At 43.2% G+C, this 20,042-nt stretch overlaps 8 protein-coding genes across 8 annotated transcripts; 5 read left to right on the top strand and 3 right to left on the bottom strand.

Moving 5' to 3' along the window:
• Nucleotides 1–122: 122 nt before the first annotated feature.
• Nucleotides 123–423, bottom strand: BYT42DRAFT_482704 (ribosomal L29e protein family-domain-containing protein; the record flags this gene model as incomplete). The annotated part of the gene is made up of 3 exons (XM_051563707.1): nt 123–191; nt 256–320; nt 387–423. Coding segments are annotated over 3 exons (171 nt in total), but the record flags the coding sequence as incomplete, so codon positions are not given.
• Nucleotides 424–757: 334 nt separating this feature from the next.
• On the top strand, nt 758–1,587 carry BYT42DRAFT_582524 (DNA-directed RNA polymerase). Its single transcript, XM_051569694.1, has 3 exons — nt 758–881; nt 960–1,049; nt 1,114–1,587. The coding sequence occupies exons 1-3, from the start codon at nt 829–831 to the stop codon at nt 1,412–1,414; spliced, it is 444 nt and encodes a 147-aa protein (XP_051420046.1). The 5' UTR covers nt 758–828; the 3' UTR covers nt 1,415–1,587.
• A 541-nt stretch (nt 1,588–2,128) lies between these two features.
• BYT42DRAFT_617013 (uncharacterized protein) lies at nt 2,129–4,664 on the top strand (the record flags this gene model as incomplete). The annotated part of the gene is made up of 4 exons (XM_051572129.1): nt 2,129–2,255; nt 2,341–2,554; nt 2,643–2,847; nt 4,401–4,664. The coding sequence occupies 4 exons, from the start codon at nt 2,129–2,131 to the stop codon at nt 4,662–4,664; spliced, it is 810 nt and encodes a 269-aa protein (XP_051420045.1).
• A 1,792-nt stretch (nt 4,665–6,456) lies between these two features.
• BYT42DRAFT_623306 (methylenetetrahydrofolate reductase-domain-containing protein) lies at nt 6,457–8,835 on the top strand (the record flags this gene model as incomplete). Its single annotated transcript, XM_051572392.1, has 6 exons — nt 6,457–6,543; nt 6,615–6,818; nt 6,901–7,063; nt 7,154–7,620; nt 7,701–8,243; nt 8,322–8,835. 6 exons carry the CDS (start codon nt 6,457–6,459, stop codon nt 8,658–8,660), a joined length of 1,803 nt encoding a protein of 600 aa, XP_051420044.1. The 3' UTR covers nt 8,661–8,835.
• Nucleotides 8,681–9,807, bottom strand: BYT42DRAFT_582517 (uncharacterized protein). Its single transcript, XM_051569693.1, has one exon. It carries the CDS (start codon nt 9,382–9,384, stop codon nt 9,010–9,012), a length of 375 nt encoding a protein of 124 aa, XP_051420043.1. The 5' UTR covers nt 9,385–9,807; the 3' UTR covers nt 8,681–9,009.
• A 3,224-nt stretch (nt 9,808–13,031) lies between these two features.
• BYT42DRAFT_600049 (OPT oligopeptide transporter protein-domain-containing protein) lies at nt 13,032–15,368 on the top strand (the record flags this gene model as incomplete). Its single annotated transcript, XM_051570995.1, has 3 exons — nt 13,032–13,300; nt 13,376–13,891; nt 13,981–15,368. Exons 1-3 carry the CDS (start codon nt 13,105–13,107, stop codon nt 15,366–15,368), a joined length of 2,100 nt encoding a protein of 699 aa, XP_051420042.1. The 5' UTR covers nt 13,032–13,104.
• A 462-nt stretch (nt 15,369–15,830) lies between these two features.
• Nucleotides 15,831–16,631, bottom strand: BYT42DRAFT_647709 (uncharacterized protein). The gene is made up of 2 exons (XM_051572715.1): nt 16,481–16,631; nt 15,831–16,403 (listed from the first exon to the last, which is right to left on the bottom strand). The coding sequence occupies exon 2, from the start codon at nt 16,388–16,390 to the stop codon at nt 16,025–16,027; it is 366 nt and encodes a 121-aa protein (XP_051420041.1). The 5' UTR covers nt 16,391–16,403; nt 16,481–16,631; the 3' UTR covers nt 15,831–16,024.
• A 1,358-nt stretch (nt 16,632–17,989) lies between these two features.
• BYT42DRAFT_89433 (uncharacterized protein) lies at nt 17,990–19,926 on the top strand. Its single transcript, XM_051572887.1, has 3 exons — nt 17,990–19,039; nt 19,103–19,500; nt 19,574–19,926. Exons 1-3 carry the CDS (start codon nt 18,291–18,293, stop codon nt 19,708–19,710), a joined length of 1,284 nt encoding a protein of 427 aa, XP_051420040.1. The 5' UTR covers nt 17,990–18,290; the 3' UTR covers nt 19,711–19,926.
• Nucleotides 19,927–20,042: the final 116 nt, after the last annotated feature.

Genomic DNA, 20,042 nt, shown 5'->3' with positions numbered 1-20,042 from the left:
ACCATGGCAACATTGTGTCAGTTTTTTGTGTTCTTTCTGATGAGTTTTTTTTATTCAACCATGAGACGTAAACGATGTGAACAGTTTAAGACAAGTTGAATTTAAGCGGTCTTGGCAGCCTTGGCAGCGGCCAAAGCCTTCTCGGTACCCTTCTTGGCGAAACGCTGGTTGCGAAGGAACTTGGCATCAACCTATATCATGAAGTCAATATCTCAATTGTCAAAAAGGGATGGGTTAAATAAGTTGAATACATACACCCTTGAGGGAGGGGTACTTGTGGGTCTTGGGCTTCTTGATACCGTTACGGTGGGCCTTCTTGTCTGTAGAAGGAAAAAGTCAGTATCAAAGGCCAGACTTGATCATAATGAAGGGAAGTTGATGCTTACTTTGGTTGTGGTTGGTGTGGTTCTTAGACTTGGCCATTTCGTTCGCTTATTTCTAGATCAATCAGAGTTAAGTACGAGCAATGATCGAGCATCCATCCAGTACAGTAAATCAAGGATCCGATGAGATGGCGTTTGGATGGATGATGTCTCTTTTGGATATATACACACACCTTATCGAAATACAAAAGGGAAGGAGGGAGCTTTCTTTGGTCAGCTCTTGCCTGCACTCTTAGGCTTCCCAATCTGGGAATCCACTGATCGCTCCTCTCCGGGGCGATGGATTCCCATTTCTACCGGACGGTTTTGTATCTCCGCAGGTACGTCACATACCGCTGCCGGACAAATTTTCCCCAAAAAAAAGCTGAGAGAGTGACAAGTGCCAGTGAATTTCCTTTATTCAACACTTGGGGAGGTACATACTCAAGAATTCAAGCACATTACCATGAACGCCCCCGATCGATTTGAGCTTTTCGTCATTCCCGAAGGGAAGAAAAAGTAGGTTCAACGTTTCCCTATATTGATGAAGAAAAAGAAAAGAGGACTGAACCATTTTCCTTCTTTTTTGTCTGTTAGGGTGGAGATGGAAGTCGACACCAAGATTCCTAATGCGGCCACTTTTATAATTGAACGTGAAGATCATACCCTTGCCAATATGCTGAGAGCGTGAGTAGTTTTCTTGCACATTATTCTCAAACCATACCGTCTCATTTTTTTGTTCGTGTGACAGACAATTGCTGAAAGATCCGCGTGTGCTCTTTGCAGGCTACAAAGTACCTCATCCGCTCGAGCACAACTTTGTCATTAAAGTGCAAACGACCACCGGAACAACACCTGGAAAAGTCCTGAAAGAAGCCACCTCGGAACTCATCTCGGAACTGAATGCACTGAGAAACAAATTCGATATGGATGTGATTCGATACCGCACAGTACAAGACGCAAAAGCTTCACAGGACGTGAACGCCTATGATGCTGACGGAATGGGCGGCGTACTGGATCCGCAACGTGCGGCCATGGACGTTGACTTTTAAAAACAGTGGATTGGGAAAAAGAAAGAGGACGATCTCGTGGATATTCATTGGAAGTCTGTTATTCATTATCATGCTTAGATACATAGTAACATCAGTTTGGAAGGGGCAGTCGCAGTTTTTTGGCAGTGTTTCTTCTTTTGTAATATAGTTTATAAATTATATCGTATATTGGTATTTATGGGTCTCCTCAGTATGAAAAACGAGATGGATCAACGGGACACGGTGACGACTCAATGAAAGCTGGGACGCCACAATGGGACATATTGAAGGCACCTTACACTGCGATATGACAATCAGTCATGCATTACTCCAAGTTTTTTTCCGTTGTCTAGTGTCTGTTTTCTTCTGTCACAAAACAGTTTATGCTGTAAAATGGTGTGATGGGAAAAATCGGCAAGCATCCATAGCTCTTGGAGGAGTAAGGGTCTTCTCTATCGGACTTGCTTGACCAATTGGCAAACGTTATATTAGAAAAACGTAATTTGCAAGGATTTTCCCTACGCCCTAACAAGGAAGCCGACAGTTTTACGACGGCCCGCAACCTACTACCCAACTGGGATGTAGGCACAGCTCAATGTCTATGACGGAATTGCATCGTTAGCTTTTGCTCCAACCATTCATTTATGACTGTTGTCTCACGCGTGAATTTGTTGCTATCGCCAATTTGCCGTTCACTTTTGTGATTCAGTATCGTGGAGTTTCTCGCTTCCTATTATGTCTGATACCAATAGCAACAGGCATCTTGGCGGTCGTCAAAGTGATGAGCCTTCGCACGATGCTGGTGGTCATGTTACGCGCCCAGTTGTGGCTGATAGCCGTTCGCAACCGCCAGTTGGCGATGGTGGGGTTTTTCCTCCGTATGACTATGAGTCCTCCGATCTAAAGACGTTCCCGTCTTGTTGACGATCCGTTTGCCTCGCTCGAAGTTATCTCTACACTACCGGTTGCTGCTGGTGATGTATGTGAATATGTTGCATCGCTGTCGGAGGTGGTGCGTGCGAACAACGGTCTCATACGCTATTTTAGTCTGATGCGCGAAGGCGATGATCGTGCTCCCGATGCGCATTTGGCTGTTATTATGAAGAATATTTCGTTTATTTTGCCCATAATGGCACTTCGCCTGCTGGTGGATACAATCGAGTATTGTTCATTTCTGTTGATGCTGTCACCTACGATGTTAAACTTTCAAAAGTTGCCGTCTAATACGTCGTGCTTGCGGTACTACTAGACGCTACTTTCGTTATTACGCCGATCGCGTCGCACAAATTGGTCAACGAGAAGGCATGGTATATCATTGGGGTGTAAAGAACGGAGTACGCAGCTCCTTCAGTCACCTCGGTTTCGATCTCGGCGATACTTGTTCGTCGCGTTTCCTGACGCCGCCTGCACGTAGTGCTCTCTCCCATGCGCGTTTCATCGCTACTAGTCGTGGTGTACGACATGGATGAAGTTTTGCCTGCCAAGATTCAGGCTTCGAATTTGTCAAACAATAGTTAGGGTTAACATTGCTCGTTTTCTATTGTGATTTCTGCTTTCGCTCAATGATGTTTTCTACAATTGAAGATAATTTTTTCTTTTTGGCTGTGTGTATTTTTGCAAGTGTTGGTGGATAGGGCAGGATAGCAAGACCACCTATATCGCAAAACTGAATTTTTCCTTTCTTCGGTGGATGCACCGATAATGAAGAAGCATCACGCTTGTGAGCATGTGCTACTTTTTGATGAGTCATGCCGGCCTTCATAGAACAAGTCGATAGTCTAGGCTATATAGTGTTTACAGAGTTCATGTTGTTCGCTTCCAATAATTCGGGCCGATGATTATATTTTTACTACACGGCAACGTACATCGGAAGCTCTTTTTTTATTTCTAGGTTGCAAAAACCCGTTTTTAGTTGGCTTCTCCAAGCACGGCCAGTTATGCGACAATCAAATTTTTCAGTTTTAAACGGAGACGAGTTCGGAAGGTTATGCATAAATACACACACTAACTATACCATAGGAGAAGAGCGCGATCATGGAGCAGTGAATTTCACACTTTATGCAAGACTAAAATGCATCAAAGCTTATAAGCTGCGCTGAGCGTAGCAAGAGGAAACGCAATTTTTTATTCCGTTATTCATATGTGTTCCTGAGTTTGTGTCACTGTGTGACATAGGCGACAATTCCATGAAATGGGATCAGCGTATGTTTCAAGGCATAATTCAGAGATCTCCTTTGTTTGCCCGAGTAGGCGTAAGAGAGCCAACACAAATTACGTTGCAAAATAAACTATAAACAATGAATGTCTTTTTGATGAGCCAAGGCGAACGTGCCTTAAAAACGGCTTGCCATACAACTGAGCTTGTAAGAAACGTAGTACCGACAGTATAGCCGGAGATGTAGATCTTGCCATTGTGAATGACAAGGCGTCAGCTGCATGTTCTTTCTTCACAGAGCCTATTCAACGTGCGGTATTTTTTGGCAGGTAATTCAACGCGTATCGTCATTGTTGATATTTAAGGCGCACTCTGGCCGATACTTCTTTTTCTTTGTCTTTTGACTCCCTATTGTTTTTTTATTACTGTTCTTACTGTCTTTACCACTTTTATTATGCCTCGACTTAACCTCTCAAAAATCCACCTCGCCACCAATAACCAAATGAAGTCCCTTAAATCCCTTATAAAGCTCACCCAGTATGTGTTGAACAATTGTTTATTTTGATGAGCTTCTACTGATGTGCAATTTATGTAGAACTGACGACCAGGCCGGCTGTTTCTTTGTGGAAGCCGCGCCAAAGTTCTTTGAAACGGTCGATCAATTCACGTCCAACTTGGAGCGCAATGCCATCGCCAAGTGGAAAATCGCAATGTCGTGGCCGAGCTTGAAGCTCTAAAGACTGAGGTCCAAGATCAGTTGGAATCTGCGGAACTTCGGGCTGCTTCCCCTCCTCTTCCTTCGCCTGTCCTTGCGCCCGCCTCTGTGGATTTTTTCGCTTCTTTGCCCGCTAGCTCCTGCTTCTCCTCCCTCCTCCCCTGTGGCTGCCTCTGCCCACCTCTTTCCCTGCTCCCACTTTCCCTGTCTCCTCCGCTGTGGCCTTGTCTCCTGTGGCTGTGTCTTCCGTCGCCGTGTCTTTCGTGACCATTCCCGCTTCCACTACCGCTTCCGCTCCCGTTTCGGTGCCGGTGTCTTCTCCCGCTGGTGCTCCTTTCGCTCAGCCGTCAAAGGACGAACATCAACAGCAACAACATTTCTTCTACGAAGAAACCGAATAAGATACAATTGACGATCCCATGGACATCGATCATTCCGACGAGTTGGTCGACTGGATGGACGTCGATCATCCAAACGAGTAGATCCATTGGGATGGACGAACATCGTTAGATGTCCACCTCCCCCCCCACCGACGTCCATCCAGGAACCTTACAGTACCACTCGCAAGGTAATTTTTACTGGGTTTTTCTTCACCAATCAGACTGAATCGTCGTATTAACTCGTTTTATCCTATAGCGAAAGGCTATAAAAATGGAGATCGATGTCCACACAAGTTTCTGCTGGACAAATTGTAAGCTTTTTACATGATTTATAAGTGTCCTGGGCTGAATTTAGGCTGATATCTTCCCATAGAGTACAGACAACATACCTATGAAGAGTGTTGTGCCTATAACGCAATTGCCGTCGCGATGCAACGGACGACCCGTTGAACCGCGAAGAATAAGCAACAAAAATACGATCTCAAGAACGAAAAGGTAAAGCTCCAGAGCTGCTTTGAATTTATCATCAGGTTGCTAATTTTGTTTGATTCCGTATATTGTAGGTTCAGCCGAACGATCAAAAAAAAGCCGATAGGACCACGAAATGTCTCCTATCGGCTGTACCCAGTGTACCGCCTCTTCCCTGCCAGCAGAGCGTCCAGGGTGCTTCCACCATCCATTTTCCACTTTTTCACTGATGGGGTCCTAAGTGAAAGAGGCCAAAAAAAAGAAGGTGAGATAAAAATAAAAAAGGAAAAAAAAAAACCAGAAAAACCAGGTTCAGTAGCTCCCGCGATCCCTGCTACGAGATTGCCACGGACGCGGATTCCCCTGTTATGATCCCGCCGAGCCGGCTCCTCCATCCCACCATACAAGTACGATCCAATATGGTGTACAGGTTGTTGTAAGTCTGACACGGTTGACGTCCGCCTTGATATGTACTTGCGGTAAGTCCATTGAAACAGTAAACAAACCTTTACATCAGATTGTTTAATTATAAAGCGTCCTTTCATATGAAGAGCAGCACAGCTTTGGTCGAGGTTCCACCGGCGAGGGTAGATCGCGTCGCATAGACTACGGATACGACACTAATCAGCGTCCGCAACAGCATAGGGTTGTGCGCCATACAGGGCATAGAGAGGAAAAGGCAGTGAAAGTGGGGTCGTGCAGGTGAGTTCTTCAGCATGTATACCGTAAGTGAGGGTTGATTGTAGCAGGGACCACATGCGGCAGTGAAAGGTTTGGTGTGCATCCTACCAAATCTCAGGGCCTCAGGATCCATCAGTAGCATTTGGATACAATAGCACCCTAGAATCAATTCTTTGTATATTCCAAAAAGTAATTCTTAGACTGAGAATATGTGCTTGCTATGATATATGAGAGAATTTAAGCAGTAAGGCAAAGCGGTAAATTTCATACCCAGACGTGACTTTCTCAGGAAACGGCGAATGAATCTCATTGGCCGCTTTGCCCCTCTCGCGCATAAGCGATGCAAAAGGGAACAGCGCCCATCTCCGCCATGCTTCTGGCACCAAGACTATACATCGTATACGAGTTGGGATATGTAATGTATAAGGCCCAGCTGAGATGCTTTGGGAATTATCATACTGTTATTTACTTGCTGCATGACAGTTTCTTTGCTTTTGCCTTGCCGCTTAATTCTCCAGTTTGGTTTCATCTGCAGAGTTTGAGATCGCCCGGTTTAGATGAGATTGCACGTCACAGCGGGACGGGTTTCGTTAGTTCACCAATCATTTATCCGCATCTCACGAAGTATCTTTCAACTGTTCCTTAACTTGTTTCCACTCTTGCTATGAAAGTTATTGATAAAATTAAAAAGGCTGAGGCCGAGAATCGCTTCTTCTGGTCTTTCGAGTATTTCCCCCCGAAAACCCCTCAGGTACGTTGTTTCTGATTCGTTTTGGGGGACTTGTCACTGACGTCTCTTTCATCTGAATTCCCCAATGACAGGGTGTGCAAAATCTGTATGACCGTATGGAGAGAATGCAACGTCTTGGCCCCGAGTTCATCGACGTTACTTGGGGTGCCGGAGGTACATCGTCTGAATTGACCACCGAAATGGTCGCTACCGCTCAATCCGTTTATGGTCTCGAAACCATGATGCACTTGACATGTACCAATATGGAAGTGTCAAAAATTGACACCGCTTTAAAGGTAGGCAGTTCGGGTATTTTTTTACATTGTCTTTTTTGGTGCACCCAAACGGAACCAACGGACTTAAAGCGCATATTGTTAGGCTGCTAAAGAGTGCGGCTGTCAAAACATCTTGGCCTTGCGTGGCGATCCACCCAAAGGACAGTTGAATTGGGAATCGTGTGAGAATGGATTCTCCCATGCCGAGGACCTCGTTCGTTACATCCGCAAGCAGTATGGTGATTATTTTTGTATTGCGGTTGCTGGTAAGTTCCCACTGATGAAAAAGGAAGCTGGGAAAAAATGGCCTGATTTCTCCGCTCACTTTGAACTGACTTTTCTTGGTATTTTTTTAGGCCATCCTGAAGGTCACATCGATAATCCCGACAAGGAAGACGATTTACTGCAATTGAAAAAGAAGGTGGACGCCGGTGCAGATTTGATTGTCACTCAATTGTTTTTCGACGTGGAGATGTTCTTGGATTTTGTCAAACGCTGCAGAGACATTGGTATCACATGTCCCATTTTGCCGGGTGTGTTGCCCATTCAAAATTATAACGGTTTGAAGCGCGTCATTTCCTTCAACAACAACCATGTTCCTCAAAAAATCTGGGATGACCTCGAACCTATCAAGGACGATGATGCCGCCGTCAAGGAGTATGGTATCAACCTGACTATCGAATTCATCCGTCGCTTCTGGGAAGCCGGCATTCTTGGGTTCCACATCTACACTTTCAACCTTGAACGAAGCACACGCATTATCCTGGAACGTCTCAACTTGGTCCCTTCACTGGACCAAATCAAACCTTTGCCTTGGAATCCGGTAAGTTTGCGCGCTACTGTTGTGGTCTTCCCCCCCAAAAAAAAAAAAAATTGCGAGCAGGGTAGTTAACCCATTTGTAGGCTTTGACTTCCAAGCGTGCCAAGGAAAATGTGCGACCAATTTTCTGGAAGAATCGTACCAAGAGCTATATCCAACGTACAGAGACGTGGGACGAGTTCCCCAACGGTCGATGGGGTGATTCTCGTTCACCCGCCTTTGGTGAATTGGACGGTTGGGGCGTTTCTCTCAAATACCCTACGACTGAATGCCTTAACATGTGGGGCAAGCCTGAAACCATCGATGATATCGCTCTTTTGTTTGCCAAATACTGTAAAGGTTCCTTGGCCGGTATACCCTGGAGCGCTCAACAATTAGATGCGGAAACCGAAACCATCCGGCAACGTTTGGCTGCCATTAACTTACTGGGGTACTTGACCATTAACTCGCAGCCGGCCGTTAATGGTGCCAAGAGTTCACACAAAATCTACGGCTGGGGTCCCAAAGATGGCTACGTCTTCCAGAAAGCATACCTCGAATTCTTCATTTCACCCGAAAGACTAGACGACATTATCAAGAAAATCAGCAAAGATCCTCAGGTCACTTACTTTGCCGTGAATCGACAGGTAAAAAGAAAATGAAGCCCTCGTCTTAGAAAAAGATGTGGACGCTAATGGATGGTTTGTTTGATTGATGATGAATAGGGTGATTTCCGCACCAATGCACAGAGCGATCAGCCCAATGCTGTGACTTGGGGCGTTTTCCCTGGCAAGGAAATTGTTCAACCGACCATTGTAGAACCCATGGCTTTCATGGCATGGAAGGATGAAGCTTTTGAACTTTGGAACGAATGGGCTCACATCTACGACCGCGAAAGTCCGTCAGCAAAGTTGATTCTGGATATTGCCAACAACTGGTACCTGATCAATATTGTACATAACGATTTCCAGGATGAAGGAGGCATCTGGCGACTTTTTGACTTGGAAATTGACGGTGAAATTTCCAGAAAACTGAGACAGTCCTTGGTGTCTGCTCAGCGCTAAATAATGGCCCTTGATGTGAAAGGATACTCGTTTTTTTCTGGGGGACGTTTTCTTCTTTCCTTTGTCTCGTATTCAACATGCATTTCCTTTTTTTTTTTTTTGTCGCATAGTATTCAACTACCCGGGAAAACCACATTGAGAGGATCATTTAATTTTTGGGCTACTTCATTTGTCAGATTTCTCCTTTTCCCAACCTTTTCTTTTTTTTTTATGTAAATGAATTTGGTAATTTCTCTTCCCTTTTATATCATGCAATGAAGACAATTCAATAGAATTGATTGTTGTGATTACAATCTGCCTTTTTCTTTTTGGCATGTCATTCTATGCTACTGTGAATGATAATTTTAATTTAACACGAGGGCGCGCCGTGAGCCCACTGAAAGTCAAGCTTTACTTCAATAGGATCCTGTTGTGGGCCTTTATCAGTGGGAGGATCTTTGCGCTGTTTTCTATTTTTACGACGAGGAGGTGGTTCATAGTATGGGACGAACACAAGCGCATATTCCCAACTGGCTGGTGAATGTTCTTGAAAGAATTGACAGTCTGGAAGCTTCCATTTGGTGGCATATTTTTGGTCATGTTTGCCTTTCTTATCAGGTTCCGTAGCAAGCTCCGTTTTTGCTACCAACTGATACGTATTGGAGATATGATTCTGCACTTGCGAATATTGAAGAACCACATCTAATGACTGAGGATAATTCGGCTGAGCTAAAAGAAGCGGCATATGTGCCAATGAGTGGAAAACGTAAGGCTATCACGGGATATAGGACCTTACCTCCTTCGAAACTTGCAATGCTGTATTCGATTTGAAGTGTTTGGTTTTCAGAGATCTTTTGATGGTTGACAGGTTGGAGGACGGTAACCATGGGCCGTTGGCAGGCTACAAAATGGTAAACATGACTTATCCATAGCCCTAGCATAAGCCATAGACATGATAGCCGGTGCTCCATCAATAAAAGTGGTAATAGGTAGAATCAGGAAAAGGTGGTGAAAACAGGAAAAGAAAAGAAAGTAAAAAGAGTTGTATTCTCATTACAGGCATCGTTTTGTTTTTAAGAAAAAAGTGATGAATTAGCCAGCTCGAGTAGGTTCACTGGACCTCAGGGGGCGTTGAATTACATATAATGTTTTTAATGATGCAGTAAGGGTAACAACAAGCTCACATAAAGAGGATTCATGCCAGTAAAAGGTTATATTTAGCTCCTCCCTTTTTAACATTTGGTCTCTATAACTTGATCCTTTTCTCAAATAGGAGCATTAATTCGTGGTTTTTCACCGAGATGCCTTTCCACTCCTGTTTTCTGAGCTTTTAGAAAAAGAATTCAATGGGGTTTTATTCAGTTTTAATGCTTGCTTGCATCCAGATTTTAATTATTGATCGTATTATTCAGGATCAACGTTCTTCAAGACCCGTTAACCTTTTTAGAAATGATGCAGAGCAACGCGGACCATCAAACCGTCATTGACAATATGCCATTGCAGTGCATCCTCACAAAAAACTCCAGGGATTTCAAAGTAAATTCTAATTGCATAGATTCTAGATTATCATTAGACATCCAATATAGCAAAGACATTTTATATTCTATGATTCATCAAGGTGTGTGCAAAATTTGTTGTAACGGATGGTCTTAAAAAAAAGGTACAACGCCTTTCTAAAAAGAGGTTAGGATAACGTGACAGATATGACAATCTTTTTGCTGACATTGATTGAAACGATATGCTATGCCCAATAACGCTATGGAAAAGCGATAGCTGATGTAAGCCAAAATTACCTAAGATGATTCACAAGTGAAAGCACCCTATATCAGTTAGCGCACCCTGAAGCGTAATGAGAGCGAATGTTCCCTTTAGAAGATCATTAGCTGGACATGCAAACACCAAGAAAAATGTGCATCGTGTTCCTCGCGACTTGTAAGTAGGTTAATTTGCAGAGATAATATGCGGAACAGGCCGGAACGTAATAGGATGAATGGAACATTAAAGACAGAGAACACTGAATGAGAGAAAACAAGGTTCCATCTTTAAAGCCCAGTCAGAATTTCCCACGAAAAGTCTTCTTAACAACTGAATCCATCGGATTTGATCAGGGCAGAGTTGCTAGGGGCCCTTTTACAGCGTATGAATTTTTTTTTTGTGAGGTAGACCCTTTTTTATCACTTTTTTCTTATTTATGTACATTAGATGTCATCTGTAGAGGTATTAAAAGAATTCGTGGAATTCATTGGCGTGAAATGAAATGTTCGTTACTGGCAGAAACCACACGGGCTTTGCGCAAATCAGGCGGATTTGGACTAAAAATGGTCCACTCACCTGTACGCCAATTTTGTAAAAAGATGACATTTTTGAACATCGATCGGGTCGACATATTTTTTGATTCAGCAAACTTAACAATACAAACCAAAGTATTCTGATCTTTTTCACATTTTTTGCTCATGTTCATCGTTTTGGGTTCATCCTGTTGCGGTAACGTGAAAACGTGACCATCGAAAAGTCATCATGCCACGATTTCATTAACTTGACACAAGTTGATAAAGTGTTCCGAATTGATAAGATTAAGGTGTTGAAGTGAATCATTGTTACCCATCGTATACCAAAATCAATGGAAAGTGCTTCAAAGAAGTTGTGGACAAGACTTGGTTGGATCAAGTTGAATCGGGGATTGATTTTAAGCTTTGAGCCTTGAACGGGATTCGCGTTACACCAAATCGTATTACGTCGTTCCACCGATCTTAAATTCCGACGCTGGGGAAAAAAAACGGGCCAAAAAAAGGGACCCCGTGCACCCATGCGTTGTTTATCGTCAAAGGGTGGCGGAGTTGGTACGGGTCTCCACTCGGAATATTCGTTCCTCGCCTTTGCTTTCAAAAAGGATCAGATGAACATGATAGATGGGCAATCGTTCTCACTGGAGATTCATTCCAATCCCAATGGGTCTGTAGAGATCCAACTCGTATGTATCAAATGAATGATATAGTGGATTGTGAGTAATTGTGATGGGATATTGCATGTGTTCATAAAAATTTTAAGAGATTAAATTGATTATTGAAACCAATGTCGCATCGTAAGTTTTTGTTGATGGGTGGTTCTTTATTTTTCTATCGAGATAAGAATTATTGGCTTATCGTTCCTTCAACTGAATCATTCAAGGACCTATCAGCATCGGTTTTCATAAGGACCCATTTCACGCTTCAGTAACAATAATGTAGGCCATCACAATGGCCCGTTTAGTTATAGCATGCATGAAGCATATGATGACAAAAGAACATCCCAGAAACAAAGCATGAGAAAAATAAAAATTCGATCCTGAATAGGTATAACTAAAAGAGGAAATACTTTCCGGAATTGATCCCATCATCTTTTGTTCTCCATATGCGAATACACTTTTGATTCGTCGTGTGCTAAAAAATATGGGCACATTTTTTGTACAGAAAAAATGCCAAAAATGTCGCTGATCGAGAAAATTATTTGAATAGAGACATATGATCGCTTACCACCAAGTTTGGCAATGGGACTTCCATCAGGCCATGTTGTCTACCTTGGCAGGTTGATACCGCTTGATATGCACCATGTTCAGCTGTAATTGAGTATCCATTCATGATTGCGCGCCAAAAAGGAAAACACGGTTTTAACAGATTGTATACAGAATCCATAGAAAGACAAGATTGTAATGTTTCCATTTGGATTTAAAATGCCGACCAGCGCCTGGGTCTCATTTCGTTTCTTTGGTTCGGCTTTTTTCGCATCTCATAAGCAATGTATCATAGAATGGATGATGAAAACAGTATTTATTCCTGTTGCCAACTTGAGAAATTTTATACTGTTGTTCAGGCAAAAAAGAGGAATCGCTTTAAAGGGTCTTGCAGACAATTGATGGAAATCAGGTCTCGTTTCTTTTTCTGTGCATGGAATAAATTGATTGGCGGACTGTTTCACGGGTGAGCGAATCAGAGTAGAATACATGGATTGGTACGATGGAAAGCGACACGAACAGATGCCGATTACTATAAACGGTAGGTTGGCTTCAGTAGGTTGCAGATGATATCAAACTGTATTCCATTGCTATATGGAGCAAGAATTTCCACAAAAGGGATTTCATCAAATAGAGCTTTCTTAAATTTCGGACTGAGGTTTCGCGAAAAACCAAAGCGGAGTGGAACCAGTGATAGGGATTCGTGCGAAAAAGAGATTGATATGACACTCGGACTGACCCTTTGGTCCACTCAGCGCATCGCTTTCCGAATCAGTATCATATGACAAGATTCAACCAGATCAAAGAACATTTGGGATAAAGAAAAAACATTTCAAACAAAAGCTTATATAAGGCCCTTCTTCTTTATCACGCTTTCTCCTTTTCAAGCTTCTTTAATTAATCCTCCCTTTTTTTTTGTTTCTTTGGACTGATCGTGTTTCTTTCCATCTTTATTTATCTTGTTTAATCCACATCATGAAGGAAACACACCCAGACTCTCCCCCGCTGGAGGAGAAGATCGAATATAATGTGTATCGCGACAATGCAAGCTCGTTTAACGATGACAAGCAAGTCGTGGTGGATGACACACCTATCGGCCAGCAATTTGTCGAAGAATTCCACTTTACTTGGCGCGCATCCATTGTGGGTTCACTGCTGGGTTGTCTTGTAGGCAAGTAAAAAAAAAAAAAAAAAAAAAAGGTTACCTTGGGTGCCGAATCTGGTTGCTAACATGTTTTGTATACAGCTGCATCCAACACTTACCTCGGTTTAAAGATCGGTTGGACGTTTGGTGCATCCTTGTTTGGTGCTATTTTCTCGTTTGCTATCATCAAACCCATGTCGCGTGCCCTTCCTCCTCGCTGGGGCGGAGGCTACTTTGGTCCCAAAGAAAATTGTAGCGCTCAATCAGCAGCCACTACTGCAGGCGGTCTTTCTGCTGGTTTTGTGTCCGGTATTCCTGCCATGTATAAGCTTGGCCTTATGACCACTCCTCGTGAAGATATCGTCCCGCTTTTGCTCTTTACCATTTCCGCCGCCTTTTATGGTTTATTCTTTGCCGTTCCCCTTCGTAGCCACTTTGTCGTCAAGCAGGACTTGACGTTCCCTACCCCCCGTGCCGCCGCCACCAGTATCATCTCCCTTCACAGTACCGCTGAAGGTGAACGTGAAGCCATGAAGAAAGCCAAATGGATGGGTATCTGGTTCTTTGTCTCGTTTATCTGGTCCTTGATCTCCTACTGGGTTCCCTTCTTTGATACCAGTAAGTTGTCTAACTTTGCCCTTTTCTTGTTTTCACATTTTGATGAACCCTATGGAACTCATCGTTTATCAATTTCCTTAAATCAATAGTTCACATCCTCTGGTGGATTGGTCACAGTGCTGGTTATGAGCCTTTGATGAGTGCTGATGATGCGTGGGGATGGAGTTTCAAATTCGATTATCCTTTCTTTGGTGCTGGTCTCATGACGCCCGGTTCCACCGTTATTCCTTTCTTCGTTGCTACCTTGATGATCTACGGTGTCATCGGTCCTGTCTTGGTGGGCAAGGGCAGCTTTGTCAAACCCTATGGTTTCACCGATCTGGGTGACACTACCAATTCGTTCTTCTTGTGGCCCGGTATTGCCTTGATGGTTCTCTCCACTTTCACCGAATTGATGGTGCGTTATCAAGTCCTCTGGCGTGGTATCAAGGGTGGCGTGATTGAAATGAAGGATTTGACGGTCCGTGGTGTCCAGCAAGCCAAGCGCATCGTGTTGCGTCAAAAGGTCGAAGAACGTGAAAAGTTGAAGAAGGACGTTGATGCCGATGAAATTTATCGACCGGACCAATTGATTCCCGCATGGTGGTGGGTCTTGGGTGTCTTCCTTTCCGTCATTTTCACTTGCGCTATCATGGGTGAATACTTTGGCATGCCTGTCTATCAATCTATTCTCGCCGTGTTCCTCGGTTTCATCCTTTCCTTTGTCGGTATCCAGGCGGCTGGTGAGACGGATATCAACCCTACTGGCAGTATTGGTAAAATGTCCCAGCTCGTGTTTGCTAGAATGCCTGCCGAATCACTTCAAGCGGTGCAAAAGAACAATTTGATGGCCGGTAACATTTCTGCTTCGGCCGCTTCTCAGGCTGTTGACATGGTCGGTGATTTGAAGACGGGTCAATTGGTTGGTGCTTCGCCTCGTTCTCAGTTCTGGGCTCAATTTGTCGCTTCCTTCTTTGCTATTGCTATTGCCGTGGGTCTCTTTGTCCTGTTCGCCGATGCTTATCCCTGTATTACCGATCCCGACCTTGATGCCGAGTGTGAATTTGGTCTCGTCGCTGTCAAGACATGGTACAGTGTCACCAAGTTGCTTACCGGTAGCTCCGAACCTTTGTCCAAGGCCTGTATCATTGTCACCATTATCTGTGCCATTATTGGTGTCGCCGCTCCTGCCATCCGTTTCTTCCTTGTCCCCGAAAAATACCATCGTTTCTATCCTTCGGCTTCCGCCGTTGGTATTGCCATGATCAACACTTCTCCCCAGGTTCCTTTGGCTATGTTGACTGGCTGGATTGCTTCCAAGATCTGGAAACGTGTCAACCGCAAGAGTTGGGACAATTTCATGTACAGTGCTGCAGGTGGTATGATTGCTGGTCAAGGTATTTCAGCTATTCTTCAAGCTGTATTCAAAATCGCAAAGATCCCTCCTTATGTCGTGACCGCCTCGTGTATCGCTGGTGAACTGAAAAACTGTCCTTAAACGTATTCTGTATATACTGTGTAATTCGATCCTATTTATTGAAAAAGACCAAAAAAAAAAAAAAAATCTCATCTTGCTTGTGAACTCCCCCATAAAAAAACCAACTCACCTTCTTTTTAATGCCCTGCGAACCTTTCAAAACGTAACTTCTTGCATAGGCTTCAAATTCCTTTACCTCTCTCTTATTGTTAATACCTCCCTGCTTAACTTAATAAATAACTCTTTTTTTCTGAAAACAAACCTTTCAACGGTTACCGAAACATAGGCTGATTTTGGTAAGGATGTGACTGCAACAGTGATCCAACAAATGTACACATAAAAGCACATGTCTATACATCGTCTGCAAAATCAAAGTGAACATGGTTAAGACGTTTTAGCGTTGAACGTGATATAAACCGTTAGGGCATAGATTGTTGTATTGACGGACAAGCGTACAATATCGTTTAAAAGAGCAGAACAAGTGCGAAGACGAGTATGTTGATTGCTCGTTTTTCCTTGTCGTATAATTTAGAAAACAAGTCGATACCATTATTCTTGTTATTGTCATATGCCCAGTTTGCTCCTCATTTATTACAGATTATCGACGAAAAAAGACAGCAACAAAGAAAAAAGAAAAAAAAAGCATAGTTGAAGAAAGAGTGACCAAGCATTCACGATCATGCTCGTCCTCCGCGTCCTCCACGTTGTCCTCTTCCACCCATTCCTCCACGACCTCCACGACCGCCGTCGCGTCCTCGTCCTCGTCCGCGTGCATTCATTTGTCGCTGTCGGCCTTCTTCTTCTTTTACCATGTCGACAATTTCCTCTGGTACATTGAGATATTTGATCGTGTTTCCTCGGATATAGCATTCTGGTAATCTCCAAAACTTGTCACCATCAGGCGACGTTTGAATCACTTCGCGTAACGTTAAATTCATCCAATTGTCGCAATTCACCAAATGACCGTTGAACGTTTCGCCATTCTTTAGTTCGACAAGCATGGGATGACCCGCAGCTGTATGTAAAAGCGAGAGGGGAAGCATGGTTGGTTATAATCTATTATTTTATTCTTTGCATTAGCAACTCCTTATAAATTTCTTTTTGCCTTCCTCTAAGTTTTTGGCTTTCATTACCTTGAAAGGGTTTTCCTTTCGTTCAATGGAATGATTGCGTGAAATGCGAAATGAGGATCGGGAAAACGACAAGTGTCGTAATGGAAGACGAATGCTTCAAAAGTAGTCACACTATTTTTTCCCTAGATTTCCTTTTTCAGCCTATCGTGACACGCAGCCCACTGAGATCCATCCTGTGTGAATTTGATAATGCAAACCTCACCATTTCTCGTCATGTTACAGCGTAAAGTTAAATTGTTGATTCATATATTACGGTAGATAGCACTGATATTATTTATTGAGGTATAGTTCATAGCCACGTTAGATGACTGGAAACAAAATCGATATAGAAAGATACATCAAGTAGTTAAATGCTGGTAGATAAATTTGGTTTTTGCATATATGATTGAGGATGGGTATCTTGGTACCGTGCTGGTTTCTTCTTAAGTACAGTAGCAGAATTTTTACTTTTGAGTTCTATTAGCTTGGGATATTTTATGAGTGGACGCAAGACCACACATGTGCAATCAATATGTTTGAACTCATCCGTTCATCGGATTTTGTGAAGCAAAAAATGGCATGCAGGTTAGTGTAGCTTCTTTGAATAGTTTGTCCGTTTGTTTACAATAATGGGAATAGATTATCATAAATTTATTAAGAAGGTACTTTGTGAACTTCTTTATGAAAGCGAATTATGGCAAAGGTCATTTCAAACGTTTAGTTTGGCAATCTTTGCAAGTGCTGGGAAAAATGTCGAAACAAAGACCATGTAATGACCGCAGTTACATAGTGATAATGTTCAAATAAGCGATGTTTATGGTTTGTCTTGCAGTAGATCATGAAATATTGACAAGTTGAGGTTGCCGATTGGGCATATGGAAATTCAGCACGGCAAAGCATATTTAACTTGATTGGCGGGCGAAGAAGTGGCCCTGGGAACAATTGCCCTTTATATCCATCGCAGCGGAATATCTTTCAACACGAAATTGTCATACGATGATTCAATTTTTTGTTATGGATATACAACTGGTTCTTCTTCTGTCCATCAGACATATATATAAGGGAATTCCTTTCTTTGACTGATCCCCCTCTCTTATTGAAATATCTTTTGAGCATCTTTTTATATTCCTAGATGATCTTGCCGTGTCGTTCCTGTGAATGTTGGCAGATGCGTTGCACAGTTGACGTCTTTCCATCTCTATGATTCCGGAAATAGGAAATTGGCGCATAAGGCGAACGATTATATTTCACTGATGGCAATGGATCGAATATCCGCCATAGGCTGAAATACATTGTTATCCACACCAGAAATTATATGGATGTCGGATGGCTCTGGGATGGCTCTAACCTTGTCAAGTAATTGATAAAAGGCTTAGCGGTCTTTTTCATGTGTTACATTTTGTGCCCAATGTGATAAGGAATGGAAAAGGTACCAATGTACGGTACGGCGATGTGTCTGTCATTTTAAAAAGATGGGTACAAACCGAGCCAATATGTGGATGGTAGGATTACCAATGGCATCATGGTAATAAGAGTTTTAACTTCACAGCCACTGCAGTATATATGCGGCATATTTTGTTCTTTTTTTTTTTTTTGCAAAGAGGGATTATTTTCTTTCCAGAATTCGATATGTCTTTTTGGTTGATGGATCACGGTGAGATGACTAAAGAAATCTGTGGATGTCCTACGTTCGCCGCCCCCCGGTCTTTTTCCTATTGGTTCCGTGTTGACCCGTTATTGCTCGTCAGAATGCGGTGTTGTGGTTCATATTCATTCGCAGATCCATCTATATTTTTTCCCCCTCTTGTTTCCGTATTCTTCACTCTCGATCATGAACACGTCTTTACGAAGAATCGCCCAGCGCATCCCAGTATCGCGTCAGCAGCTATTCCTACTTACTGCATCCACAGCTCGGATTGGGTTTCATCGCACCTTCTCCACTGCAAAGGAAACCAACTCACCGGTAAAAACAATTACAGATACCGACACCCTGTCTGTGCAATGGCCAGAATCCGATCAAGCGAGCCACTACAGTTACTTGTGGCTTCGTGATAACTGCCAGTGCGAGCAGTGTCTTCATCCTTCCAATCGACAAAAATTGCATTCCAGTGCCGATGTTCCTCTCGACATTGCGCCCGTGTCCGTTACCGTGGAAGACGACCATGCCACCATTGTATGGAACAAACCATTGCGCCATCGATCCAAAGAACAGCACAGCAGTCGCTATCCCTTATCATTTTTGCGACAATATGCTTCACGACAAGCCAGTGAAGCCTTTCGTGTGAATAACATCATGCCTCGCACCTGGAATCGCGATCAATATGAGCACAAATGGATTTCTCATGACGACTACATGAACACCGACCACGGCCTCAGATCGGTCGTCAACCAGCTTTGCCGCGATGGCTTGGTATTTTTGAAAGGCGTTCCCTTGGAAGACGTCAGCGTTACCCGAGTGGCGGAACGAATCGGACCCATCCAGGAAACGTTCTATGGTCGAGATTTCAACGTAAAGAACATTGCCAAATCCAAAAATATTGCCTACACCAGTTTGTACCTAGGGTTCCACATGGATCTCATGTAAGCTAAATTTCGATAACCTGGCTACCGACATCGCGTCACATGACTCATCGCAATGGGTAGGTATTTGGACTGTCCTCCTGGGGTCCAGCTGTTGCACAGCTTAAAAAATAGCGTCAAAGGAGGTGCCAGCATTTTCGTCGATTCGTTCCGCGCCGTAGAACTGATGAAAGAGCAATATCCTGAAGACTATCAGGTTCTGAAAGATACCTTGGTCACCTTCCACTATATCAATGACGGTCATCACATGTATTACCGACGCCCGACCATTGTTACTGACGAGAAACACAGTGGACCTGCTTGGGATATGCACGTGAATTATGCACCTCAATTCCAGGGACCTATCGATGAACTTTCTCCCACGGAAACCAAGCGTTTTTACCACGCTTTTCAACGGTTCGCCGACTTTATCGAGGATGAGAAGTTGCGCTATCAGATCACTCTGCAACCGGGTGAATTAGGTGCGTTGATATTTTTTAAAACGAACAATCTCCAGCTATACTGTTGCTGACCGTTTTTTATATTCTATGGTAGTCCTTTTCGCCAATCGTCGTGTATTGCATGGCCGTACCGAGTTCGATCCAACCAGCGGTGACCGTCATCTGAAGGGAACCTATTTATCTCTCGATTCCTTGAAGGACAAACTGCGTGTGCTGAATGCACCAAATTAGATCCCATAGATTCTTTTTAAATAATACTAATTGTTCAACGACACTTTGCTGCCTGCTTCATGTGCTCTATTTGGCATCCAAGCCGAACTACTATCTCATATTAATAGTAAACTCACCAAAAATGTGTCTGCCATCATCAAAAGTTATTTAGACCTTTTTCTTTTCTTGCAAAATTTAAAGGTACTGCAGTTTTTTTTTTTATCCAATTGAATGGCGATTCTTGGCTCTGAATAAACACTATTAACCTCAGAAAATCGACAATACTTGCCACATTTTGCCGCTTACCTTTTTGAATAGACTTTTTGGCACCTGGCATGCCAACTGCGTCGTAC

Source organism: Radiomyces spectabilis (genome assembly GCF_025331425.1).
Source record: "Radiomyces spectabilis strain NRRL 2753 chromosome Unknown BYT42scaffold_12, whole genome shotgun sequence".
Taxonomy (NCBI): domain Eukaryota; kingdom Fungi; phylum Mucoromycota; class Mucoromycetes; order Mucorales; family Radiomycetaceae; genus Radiomyces; species Radiomyces spectabilis.
Note: the sequence above shows the minus strand (reverse complement) of the source record. Positions and strands in the feature narration are given on the sequence as shown.

Bases quoted from the DNA above. Each gene is read 5' to 3' on its own strand.
- BYT42DRAFT_582517 (XM_051569693.1), bottom strand. From the start codon at position 9,384: ATGCCGCTTCTTTTAGCTCAGCCGAATTATCCTCAGTCATTAGATGTG.
- BYT42DRAFT_89433 (XM_051572887.1), top strand. From the start codon at position 18,291: ATGAACACGTCTTTACGAAGAATCGCCCAGCGCATCCCAGTATCGCGT. The intron at 19,040-19,102 runs GTAAGCTAAATT...CGCAATGGGTAG, and splicing joins GGGTTCCACATGGATCTCAT to GTATTTGGACTGTCCTCCTG. The intron at 19,501-19,573 runs GTGCGTTGATAT...ATTCTATGGTAG, and splicing joins TCTGCAACCGGGTGAATTAG to TCCTTTTCGCCAATCGTCGT.
- BYT42DRAFT_582524 (XM_051569694.1), top strand. From the start codon at position 829: ATGAACGCCCCCGATCGATTTGAGCTTTTCGTCATTCCCGAAGGGAAG. The intron at 882-959 runs GTAGGTTCAACG...TTTGTCTGTTAG, and splicing joins ATTCCCGAAGGGAAGAAAAA to GGTGGAGATGGAAGTCGACA. The intron at 1,050-1,113 runs GTGAGTAGTTTT...TTCGTGTGACAG, and splicing joins CTTGCCAATATGCTGAGAGC to ACAATTGCTGAAAGATCCGC.
- BYT42DRAFT_647709 (XM_051572715.1), bottom strand. From the start codon at position 16,390: ATGCTTCCCCTCTCGCTTTTACATACAGCTGCGGGTCATCCCATGCTT.